Source organism: Ranitomeya variabilis, chromosome 5 (assembly GCF_051348905.1).
Source record: "Ranitomeya variabilis isolate aRanVar5 chromosome 5, aRanVar5.hap1, whole genome shotgun sequence".
In the NCBI taxonomy this organism is placed as follows: Eukaryota; Metazoa; Chordata; class Amphibia; order Anura; family Dendrobatidae; genus Ranitomeya; species Ranitomeya variabilis.
Genome location: NC_135236.1, coordinates 214,090,132 through 214,102,765, shown reverse-complemented (window position 1 = coordinate 214,102,765; position 12,634 = coordinate 214,090,132). Strand labels below are relative to the sequence as shown.

Here is a 12,634-nt window from a genome sequence, read left to right as displayed (position 1 = left end):
TTTACAGAGTCGTAACTTTTTTGGGGGGAATTGGGACTGTATAGTGAAAGTAAGGGTAACTGAGATGGGAATAAAGCTTTTGCAGCAGCTAAAGTATCTTATTGATTTAACAATATCCTTGTATCATCTCTAGCTGTGGCAACTGCTTAATTTTTGGGAAACCATTTTTAGGTTTCCTGGAGACAAAGACAATAAAATGCGTTCAGCCCATATTCTAGAATGGAGATGAGAAAAGTTCTGCCCATTCATTAATGACAATATCAATGATTCACTGACTGCTTAATGAAAATAACAAGTTGAGAACTGCTTTAAACACTGCTGTTTATCACCATGTTTTCACTAGATGCTACAGATTTAAATTATTAATAAGAAAATAAATGAACCACAATTACCTTGAGATGTCTGCGTTTCTATAAATTTTTTTATCAAAGCATCAGTAGTTTGAGTGTAGAGGCTGAGGGCATATTTCAGTGATTGTAGATCTTGGCTCTTCTCCAGGAAATTCTTCTTTAATCCACTTCCCCCAGCATGAAAGTATTGCTATAGTACAAAAAAAATATAGCAGATATTGGCACTGCAAGATATCTATCTTTTAGAAAAGTTATTTATCGAATAATAAATAGTTACACAAGTATTGTAATCTTAGAAGGGTTTCCCATAACAAGGGTTATCAACATAAGATTGGTGGCAGTCTGACATCCGTCACTGTTACAGATTGGATATGGCAAAAGATAAATGTAGCAGTGCACAGACCTGAGCACCATAGCTCCATACACTGTTAAGTGGCCACTTCTGGCTTGCTTAATAAGTTAAAGAGAACCTGTCATCTGATACAAGCTGATCAAACTGTAGGCAGCATATATCAGCCCCTGGCTGTGTGATCACAGCCATGTATGTTGTATTGTGAAACGCTGCTGCATTTCAAAGAAAAACATATTTTTCATCAGCGCCTGAGACCTAGCCACACAAGTGACTAGTCATAGAGGCGTACAGCTGACACTGACTGACAAGCCTTGGTCTTTACGTGCACGTATCCTCGGAGGTGATAAAAAGTATGTTTGTCTCTGAAACGCCGCAGTGTTTCAGAGACAAATATACATGGCTGAGACCACTCAGCCAGTGGCTGATACATGCTGCCCTAAAGGCATATATCAGCTACCAGATTCCCTTTAACATCCTGGAAGAAATGTCATCGTCAAGCCAATACATTTAAGACATAACTTATAGAGAATGGTAATAGGGCCACAAGTGCACAAATTGAAATGTAAAATTGATGTACCTCTCAATTATAGACATCAAGACGGTTCAGAAGAAAAAAATAAGGCGCCACATAGGGGGATATTGTGTGCCAAAAAAGATAGGTAAACATGTCTGAATGCTCAACTTTATAACTTGTTCGTGTTATGTCAAAGCTTCTATTTGAACTTAAATGATTCCGTTCCAGTAGCATTTCTTCCAAGGTATTTGCCACAGTATTCAAAGTTCCCACCATGAGTACAATCGAGGAATTATTCACAATGGACAAATAGAAGACCTATAAAACTCCAGGATCATCGTTTGGATAGGGAAATGAATTAAATTGCCTCAGTTTGAGGAAAATCCCCTTCAAGTTGTCTATTTTTATCTCATGACGGAGTTTTTCCCTAAAACAGGTTATAAATATTAGACAAGCTATTTCCCTTACCTATCCAAGCACAGGTCCTTGAATTTTTAGATTTTATTTGTCTTTTGCTAATAATACCATACTTTGATTAGTTACAGACATTAGGCACACAATCTTTACATAACCAGAGTTAGAAATATATATAAAAAGCAAGTAAAGTGCCTTTGGAAACCTTGGTGAAAGGCTGAGAAAGCATTGGACTAACTGAACACTGTTTATTCTTTGAACTTACCAATGCTGCAAAGCCCATAGCCCAGATAGACCCAGAAAGATCACTTTGCAGTAGGGTTTGATTAAAGAAATGCTCTTGGAGCGCCCCCGTAGGGCAGTGGGGTACTCGGTACCGGGTCCTTCGGTTCTCAAGGGGGATGTCACGGTGGCTGAACCCGGTCTGTGGCCCTAGGGACGTCCGTATTAAAAAAGGGAAAGGTCTTTAAAGGGAAAATGTTCGTGACGCCACCTGTGGTATTCGGTCAGGGTGACCGACACTGCTTAGGGGTCCGCTGGGGTGATGTTATGGCAGCTAGATGGTATACCTTCCCACAGGTGAAGTATGTCCCCAGGGCTTCCCAGTGTGTAGATGGTGGATGGTGAGAGGCGCAGTGAAGAACGAGGACACAAGGTTGCAGTCTTTTTACCTTTTTACTGAAGGCTTCAGCATCCACAGTCCAGAGCACCAGATCACAGGGTAGGCAGAGTCCGGCCGGTCTGAAGGCAAATCCAGAGTCCCCTTATCCAGGTGGAAATCAGTAGCCTTCCTCTAGCACCTAGGTGTTGTAGTACCTTACTGCTGAGCTTCTCATAACGTCCTCACAACTGTTGTAGATGTTCTGGATGTTGTGTCTCTCACTGTCCCCCGGATGGATAGGACAAACCCTATCTGACTGGTGGCCTGAGGCTTTTTACAGGGACTCTAGCACGCCCCAGCCTCCACAAGTTGTCACCATGCCTCCTGGGTATAGGGCGGATCAGTAACTTGAAATTAGCTGTCCTGCCGGTCTCTGGAGCAAGGCATAAAGGACTGTTGCTCCCTCGGTGTTCTGGCTACCGGGATCCTGCGCCTCAGAAGGAGGCAGCCTGTTCAGGGCAGAACTCCTTCTGGTTTCCTCTCCTTTTGCTATGACTTCTCCTCATGCTTTACAATACAGTTCTCTGTGTCTCTTTCTTAGGGGCTGCCGCACGTGGGGCAGGCGCAGCTCCGTGGCCTTATGTCTAGGCCTCTGACAGGATCCCACCCTTGTCAGGGACCCACTAACTGAGCGGAGCTCAGCTAGCAGCTGCCTGCGTCAAGCTCAGTCAGCTTCTTTCTGCCTAACTTCCTATCCAGACCACCAGTTTTACTTATATGTGAAGAGTGCCCTAATAAATAGGAGCATAGCTCCCCCTGGTGGACTGGAGTATGAAATGTGTTGTGTGTTGGTGTTACCTGGTAAAGAGATCTCCTTTATTGCCTTCAAGTGTAACATCACTCACCCTAGAGGAAAATGACATTACTGCAATGACCAGGACCCTGGGGCGCTGCACTCTCATTAATTTTTTGTCATTAAATTTGTGCATATGTGTATGTAATGTAGTGTGTGTATTAATATACTATCTACCTCTACTCTCTACAGGATCCAGCGCTATTCTTCTCCTCTTGTCAGTGATGTCACCTCAAGTCCGACAATCCGGCTGACTCTGTTCTATGCATGGGCCAGAAGTCGCTTTTGAAATGAAAGCTTCGTTCTGATGCTCCACAGGCTTACATTGTAAAAGCCACTTCTGAATTACATAGAGTGCAGTGTGACCCGGACAGTCTGGTGAGCAGTGACATCACCAAGAAGAAGAGCAGAACAGTGTTGGACACTGGCGAGAGCAGAAGTAGGTAACTATATTAACACATACACACTACACACCATACACATATACCCTATATACTCGAGTATAAGCCGATTTTTTCGGCACTTTTTTGTGCTGAAAATGCCCCCCTCGGCTTATACACGAGTCATTGTCCCAGTTTACTGCGGGGGAGGGGGAGCAGTGGGTCACAGGAGGAAAGAGCCGGCGACTGCAGCAAAAGTCTGTGCCGGCTGCTATAGATAAATGAATATTCAGTGCACTGGCAATGAATATTTATTTCTCTTATAGCACGCACAGTTGCATCCACAGTCGCCGGCTTCCAGTTTAAAAAAAGAAAAACATCTTACTTATCTTCCCTGTGCACCCTCGCAGCATCTCATTCTGGCCTCCAGCAGCTCCTGCGGCCAGGCAATCACGTGTCACCGCTTGTTAAGGGAATGAATATTCATTCCACTCCATGCCTAAGGGAGTGGAGGTGAATATTAATTATCTTAATGAGTGGTGACAAGTGATCACCCGGATGCAGGAGCTGCTGGAAGCCGGAACAAGATGCTGCGAGGGTGGTCAGGGAAGGTAAGTAGGATGTTGGCTTTTTATGCTTTTCTCATGGAGGCATACATACAAGGATGGGGATAAGGAGTCATGCATTCAAGGATGGGAATAAGGAGCCATGCATACAAGAATGGGAATAAGGAGCCATGCATACAAGGATGGGAATAAGGAGCCATGCATACAAGGATGGGAATAAGGAGCCATGTATACAAAGATGGGAATAAGGAGACATGCATACATGGGTGGGGATGATGAACCATGCATACCAGAATAGGTATTAGGGGACAATGCATATACTCGAGTCAATAAGTTTTCCCAGTTTTTCGAGGCAAAATTAGTTGCCTCGGCTTGTATTCGGGTCAACTTGTACACAAGTATATACGGTATACAGACTTAATTAAAAAAATATTAATAGGGGAGCATCTTAAAGCTCCACTGCTTTTGCTGTTAGTTTTCTGTGATAGTGCTATCAAAATTTGTACTGTTTGAATGTAATTTTATCTTTTAACTATATAGCTATACACCTACAGTATCACTATAGCATATAGTAATCAGAACAGTATGCTGGACCTATGTACAAGAGATGAATATTTACTGTGCCTCAGTTTGGTTTCACTCCCAACATTATTATGGGGCTCTGTAGACCTGTTAATAATAACCTTACCTTTTAGTTCAGATAAACAAAAAAATGATAGCACTTCACATCTAAAAGAATATATTTTTACATAAAGCACAAAACTGTTATTGTTCAAAACACAAAGGCCTTAGACTGTATGGCTAGAGGATGCACTTGAGAAACACTTAGAATGCGTCCATTTCTCACACAGACAGGCCTGGAAACAAAACCATTGAATGTCTTGCTCAATGAATTGTTTATTTGACTGCATACAGAAGCTAATTCACAGATGCAAGGTATTTCTTTTTGTTTAGTGTTATATTATTGATTGGTTATTTGCTTTGGCTATACAATAGCTTATTTTGCTGCAGCAAAGTATACCCTCAATAAGGAGTCAAAAAGAACAAGGAATAAGTGTGCTAGTATACAGTGGCATGTAAAATTTTGGGAAGCCTTCGTCAAAATTACTGTTATTGTGAACAGTTAACCCCTTTCTGACATGCGCCATATGTATACTGCTCAGTGGGAGCTGCGTTCCCGTAAATAGCAGTAGATATATGGCACCACGATCAGGGCCGGCATCAGCACCCGGCGCACCCGGGCAAGTTCCAGGGCCCTGAGCAGGCAGGGGGCCCACTCGCTGTCGGGGACACTGGCGCGCTATAGTGCCAGCCCCCGCGAGTAGACCCCCCACCTGCTTCAGGCCCCAGCACTTGCGATACTTACCTCTCTTGGTTCCAGCGCTGCAGCGTCTTCCATCCTCTGACTGTGACGTTCAGGTCAGAGGGCGCGATGACGTCACCAGTGTGCACCCTCTGCCTGAGCAGTCGCAGCACAGAGAGCAGGAAGACGCCGATGGTGAGGAGTCCAGAGCAGAGCAGCGTCAAGCAACGGAGGTGAGTATTTCATTTTTTTTTCATATTTGGAGCAATATATGGGGACCATCAGAAGGGGCCCATATATGAAGCATTATATGGGGCTAATTCTATATGGAGTATTTTATGGGGCCAATAATATAGAGAGCAACTTATGAAGCCAATTCTATAGGGAGCATTAAATGGGGCCAATTTAACATGGAGCATCTTATGGGGCCAATTCAATATGGAGCAGGATATGGGGCCAATTAAATATGGAGCAGTATAGGGGGCCAATAATATATGAAGCATCTTATGGGACTAATTATATATGGAGCATTTTATATGGCCAATTATATACGGAGCATTATATGGGGCCCATTATACGTGGAGCATCTTATGGGGCCAATTATTTTTGGAGCATTATATGGGACCCATTCTGTAAGGAGTATTATATGGGGCCCATTCTGTATATCTCATCATATGGGGCCAATTCTGTATGGAGCAAAATATGGGACTCAGTATACTGTATGGGGCCAGTCATATACTGTATGGAGCATTATATGAGTTCCATTATATATGGAGCAATATATGCGGCTCATTCTGTATGGAGAACTCTGTGGTGCCCATTATACTGTATGGAGCATTATATGAGGCTCATTATTCTGTATGGAGCATAATATTGGGCTCATTATTCTGTTTGGAGCAATATATGGGGCTCATTATTCTGTATAGAGGACTATGTGGTGCCAATTATACTGTATGGAGCACTATATGGGGCCATTATACTGTATGGGGGCAATATATGGGGCTCATTATTCTGTTTGGAGCAATATATGGGGCTCATTATTCTGTATAGAGGACTATGTGGTGCCAATTATACTGTATGGAGCACTATATGGGGTAATTATACTGTATGGGGCAATATATAGGGGCTCATTATTCTGTTTGGAGCAATATATGCGGCTCATTATTCTGTATAGAGGACTATACTGTCAGGTTTCTGAGCTAATGTAGAATGCACAATAGATATCACTCATGTAATGTAAGAAGTAAGTGAAATCTTTGGCATTGTACTATACCTATATTTCTCTGCCATATCCGTGCATTATGAATTGTGGTATGTGTTAAAGGGGCCCACCGGGACTCTTTCGCCCAGGGCCCATGAAAACATGGAACCGGCCCTGACCACGATCATGTAGTTTCATGTTGAGCACCACGGCTATTGGGTGCGGGTGTCAGTTCTGTGTGAGAGCTGACACCCTGCAGCAACCCCCATGATTAGTGCTAGTACTGATCATGGGCGTTTAACCGCTCTGATGCCGCTGTCAATAATGACAGTGACACCGAGGAGCATCGAGCAGGGAGGGGGCTCCCTACTTGCTTCCATGAGGCCAACGCAATGTGATAGCGTTGTTCTGATTGTCTTCATAAGGTACTCTGACTCCAAGATCGCCATAGGGTCCTTGTCACGCAAAAAACAAACTACATTACAGCTCCATCAGCAGAAAAATAAAAAAGTTAAAGCTCTCAGAATAAAGTGATGCAAAATAATTGTTTTTTCTATAAAATAGTTTTTATTGTGTAAAAGTACCAAAACATAAAAAAATGGGTATCGCTGTAATCGTAATGACCCGAAGAATAAAGCTGCCTTATCAATTTTACCGCACATGGAATGGTTTAAAGAAAAATCCTAAATTTTATTCATTCTGTCTCCCAAAAATCGGAATAGAATGTGATAAAAAAGTCATGTGTTTGAAAATGGTACCAATAAAAATGTCAACTCGTCCTGCAAAAAACAAGCCATCACGTGACTGTTGGTTGAAATATGGAAAAATTATACATCTCAAAATATGGGGATGCAAAAGCTATATTTATTGTGTGACAGCAGTCAAACATAAAAACCCAATAAAAACCTGGTATCGCTGTAATCATACTGATCTGAAGAATAAAGTCATGTAATTACTTATAACGCACAACGAATGGTGAAGAAAATAAATAAAACCAATTCTGCACCTGCTGTTGTTTTTTCCATTCTGCCTCCCAAAGATCATAGGAAGGCTCGGCGTACATTTCTACTGAACTCTGCACTGAGTGCTTACACCAGGGCTTCCTTGTAAATCTCTGAAATACGTGATTCAGAGGGAACCTCTGGCAGAAGATTCCCTATAATGAGGTAGATGGAGGCACTGTGGACGCCATCTGACCTGTAATCCGGTGGTGTCTGTCTTTTTAGGTGAGCATAAAAGTGCGGTCGAGCACAGTTTTGCACACTTCTGAAAAGGAGACCGCTGAACAGAGGCCAGAAGGAGTTTAGAGTAACTCTGCTGCCTCATTATAGTGAGTGGATCCCTTGGGGGTTTCATCTGAATCATGTCACTGGGAGATATAGATGGAAACTCCAAAGTTAGTTCTCAGGGTAGAGCGCCAGAAAAATGTGATCCCAAACATCATGTAAAAGTTTCCCAATAAAAACTTCAATTCAGTCAACAAAAAAAGCAATTCCCCGCTCAGGTCTGTCATCTGTTAAAGGAAATATAGGTGTTTCCACATTACTGGTAGCACAAAGGCTTTGGAAAAGCAAAATTGCTTCTCGCCCCTCAAAAAAATTTAAGCAAATTCCCAAATCCAAATGCCCCCCTCCCTTCTGAGCACCAGTGTGTCTAAACGCCCACATGTTTGGCATTTCTGTAATTATGAGAGCCCACCTAATTTACATGTGCGTCTCTCCAGAAGCATGAGCTAGGCATAACTTACTGGTCACTACGTAGTATTAGGCACTACAATGGCAGTTTGTAATTTTCACTCAGCAACATCCACTGCTGCTTGTTTCTGAAAAACACCCATGGAGTCAAAATCATCACTACACCTGTAGCTAAATTCCCAAAGGAGTATACTTTCCAAAATGGGGTCACTTGAGGGGGATTCTGCATTTCTAGCACTTAGGGGCTCTGTATATGGAGTCCACAAACTATACTATGAAAATCTGTGCTCCAGGAGGCAAATAGTGCTCTGTCCCTCCCGAGTCTCTCTGTATGGCTAAGCAGTACTGTACAGCCACATATGGGGTTTTTCTGCATTCAGCAAAAATTGTGGGACAAATTTTGGGGTCATTACCCATTTTCCAGTATGAAAATGTAATATATATATATATATATATATATATATATATATATATATATATATATATATATATATTGTGAAGCAGCGACTGGTGTAATTTGCGAGGGTCACTATGTGTCCCCCAGGAAGCGCTCAGAAGCGTATTAGATCCGGAGGAGTGCCTTGTGGTCACAGCAGGATGCCTGTGAGTCACTAGGCAGAATAAAAGTAAGCTTGAACCTGGTCAAGTTATTTGACCAAGGAATTGTTCAGGAAAACCCGGTATGGGCTTTTATTTTTTAAACGGACTGCAGGAAGGTAGTGGGGCCGGTCCGTTTCCTCCAGGCCAGATCCGATAAGTGGCCAATGGCCACAAAGTCACGGTAGAGGGAAAAAAAACCCTGCAGGAAGGGTTTGGGTGTGTCAGTTTGGAGTTGGCAACCTGTGAAGCGGTCGGCTCTGCAGAAGCTCCGTCTGAGTGACGAAGCACAGAACAGAGAGTGAACTCCTGGCACTCAGCGGCTATGGTGGTGCAGTTGCCCTCGACACCGGACATTTATAAACTGTCTTGTTTCCCGGCTTCGATCCGGAGGATACCAAGTGCTGTACACTGCATGAGAAAGGACAAATTAAACATGTTCTGCTGTGAACTGTTCCTGTGGTCCCTGTCTGTCACACTGACCCAACTCCGCTGCACTACAATATATAAATATATATATATATATATATATATATATATATATATATATATACTGTATATATATACATATATATATATATGTACTGTATATTACATAAATAGATAGCTAGAAAAAAAGACAACAATTCAGCAGCCACGTACTGTAAACTCACAGCGGGACCTGACAGGATAAAAGAGATAGATTACATACAGTATATACACAACAAATAGATAGCTATGTAGATGTCAGTGACATATACAATTTGTGCACTGCACGTGCAGCTTACTGTACATGTATTAAATTATTAAAAGATTATTTTTCTGAAAACAATGGAGTGGGATCCCACGTAATTTTCTTAAACAGCGGAGGGAAAGACGACGGTTGGGGCAGATGATTATAGCTTGGGAAAAGGGTAATACCCATGGAGATTCCCAGGCTATTAATATCATCTCACAGTTATATACTTATCCTTTTACTGGCTATTAAAATGAGGGACCCCCCCAAAATTAAGTATGGTTCCCTATAATTAATAACCAGCAAAGGCTAGGCAGACAGCTGAGGGCAGATATTATTAATTTAGCCTAGCTGGAACTTAACTTCGCTCTGGAGTGGAGTGTTAGGCTGGTTTCACACTTGCGTTTTTGTCTGCATGCGTTTTTAAAAAAAACGCATGTGTGAAAAACGCATGTAAACGCGGTAAAACCCATGCGTTTTTTAGACGCATGCGTTTTTATAGAAAAACACAAGAAAACACAAGAAAACACAAGAAAACACAAGAAAAAACAAGAAAACCCTAACCCTACCTCTACCCCTAACCCTAACCCTAAACGTGACTGAAATACGTGGCACTGAAATACGTGCAACTGAAATACGTGGTACTTAAATACGTGGCACTCAAATACGTGGCACGTGGCACTTAAATACGTGGCATGTGGCACTTAAATATGTGCCACGTGGCACTTAAATACGTGGCACTTAAATACGTGGCACTTAAATACGTGGCATGTGGCACTTAAATACGTGGCACGTGGCACTTTAATTCGTGGCACGTGGCACTTTAATATGTGGCACGTGGCACTTAAATACGTGGCACGTGGCATACGTGGCACTGAAATACGTGATACGTGGCACTTAAATATGTGGCACGTGGCACTTAAATACGTGGCACGTGGCATACGTGGCACTGAAATACGTGGCACGTGGCACTGAAATACGTGGCACGTGGCACTTAAATACGTGGCACGTGGCACTTAAATACGTGGCACGTGGCACTTAAATACGTGGCACGTGGCATACGTGGCACTGAAATACGTGATACGTGGCACTTAAATACGTGGCAATATGACTGTCAGAAAATGTTCATTAAACGGTTAGGGGTGAGGTTAGGGGTAGAGTTAGGGTTAGGGTTTGGATCCCTTTATCACCTTGATGGTGGTGGGTGGCTTTTCAGTGTTTTCTGTTTTTTTTCTATAAAAACGCATGCGTTTTTAGCGCAAACAAACGCATGTGCTTAAAAACGCATGCGTTTACATAGACAGCAATGCATTTTTTTGCCGCGAAAAAACGCATGCGTTTTTTCGCGGCAAAAAAACGCGCAAGAAAATACTGCAGGTAGCATTTTTGAAAATGAACGCATGCAGACAAAAAACGCATGCGTTTGAAAATGCGACCAAACGCATGTGCAAAAAAACGCATGCGTTTTCAATGTTAAATATAGGGAAAAAAATGCATGCGTTTTTTGTGCAAAAAACGCTGCAGACAAAAACGCAAGTGTGAAACCAGCCTTAGCGGCTGCCGGAGACCTGTGTGAGAACATATAGCACAGTGACAGAAGAGGAAGAAGCAGCACATGTGGCTGATAGGAAGGCCAGTGGTTGGCGAGGTCCACTAGTCTGCATTTAAGCACAGTGAAATTCCCAGACTAAGGCATGTTGATTGTGCATGTGTCGGTTAAAGCATCTAGTAGTCAAATTATTGCAATTTTAGCCTTTATCGATGGGGCTGTAGGAGAAATCAGTGCAAAGAGGGTCTTATTTGGTAGACACAATGAGATTTTACACAGATTAAACTAACCTGATGTATCTGTTTTAAAAGCATGGAATGTGAGCATCAGCTGCAGCAGATCCATGGGTCAGCAAATGACCATTAGATATATAAAAAAGAGATCTTTGTGGATAATTTCCACGATGCTGAATTAAATGAGATGTATATACATGTAGTCATATCCTGAGGAAGAAATAATTTTGTACTTCAAAAGGCGTTGAATAAACCACTACCTTTCAACTCATCACACCGGGATATATGTCTCATTTCATTCTGAAGCGTGGAAATTATCCACACAAATCCCTTTTTTGGAATTGTAGCCTCTACTGAGTCTTTTTTTTTTGCAAATTTGGCAGATAATGTGAGTTGGGTCATCTTTTTCAGTTTCAAAGAAGGCCTAGGCTAGGCAACCCTTGCTGCCCATGCGAACTGCAGATTCACGACTGGTGCTAGCCAAAGCCACAGTTGTGTCTGAGGATGCAGTGCTTGTCATGGTTGCATTACTCCGTGCCTGTGTGGCAATCCGCAATGTGATCTCCTCATTTTCCTCCTCCTCTGCTGAGCTGCTCAGCTGCGTGCCTCAGGGTTCACACCAAGTGGCATCTACAACCTTATCGTCATCCTATGTGTCCTCCAACTGCTCGCCCCAAAAGTCACCTACCTCCTCCTCTTGCCCTGATAACACAGTACAGTCCACATGTGCCTCTAGTATCTGAGTCTCATAAGGATCACCTCCACTCCCTGAGGGTTAAAGTCTGGTGATGAGGGTCTGGATTCTGCTCGGGCCTTACTTCATCCAGCCCCGGATCCAACAGGAAAAAATTTTGGGCATCGGTGTATATGTTTTCCTTTTCTGGATTCTGTGAATCTTTGAAGCAGACCTCTGATGCCCATGGAATAGAATGTGTGAACAACTCTGTAGAATGGCCCATCTGTGGTTTCCTATAGCCAGTTGGGCGTTTGGAAATTTGTGACTCGGTGGAAACAACGGTGATTGGGGTGCCACCTCTGAGAATTGTACTGTGTGTGATGTTAAGGTGGAGGAAGAGGAGGAGAGGCCACTTGATGCAGCACTTGTAATCCATTAGAGTACTTGCTCTTTCTGGCCCTTATCTACAAGGCATACCGCTGTGTGGCTGCCAAAGAATGGGAGTCGAGTAGCCTATCGAGAAACAGATGTTGTCAGTGGTCTTTGGATAGGACAAGTTGGTGTTTGTTCAGTTGAGCTTTCATTAACATTAACACCTAACCCACTTTCACATCAAACACCAAGCCTATTCCCCCT

At 42.8% G+C, this 12,634-nt stretch overlaps 1 protein-coding gene across 1 annotated transcript in view; it reads right to left on the bottom strand.

Annotated features, from left to right (window-relative positions):
* UNC13C (unc-13 homolog C) overlaps positions 1-12,634 on the bottom strand; it is a 1,212,529-nt gene that overhangs the window by 117,041 nt on the left and 1,082,854 nt on the right. Inside the window, exon 31 of the mRNA XM_077263773.1 lies at positions 393-540. Within this exon, the coding sequence (XP_077119888.1) occupies positions 393-540 (148 nt within the window). The remainder of the gene's footprint in view (positions 1-392; positions 541-12,634) is intronic.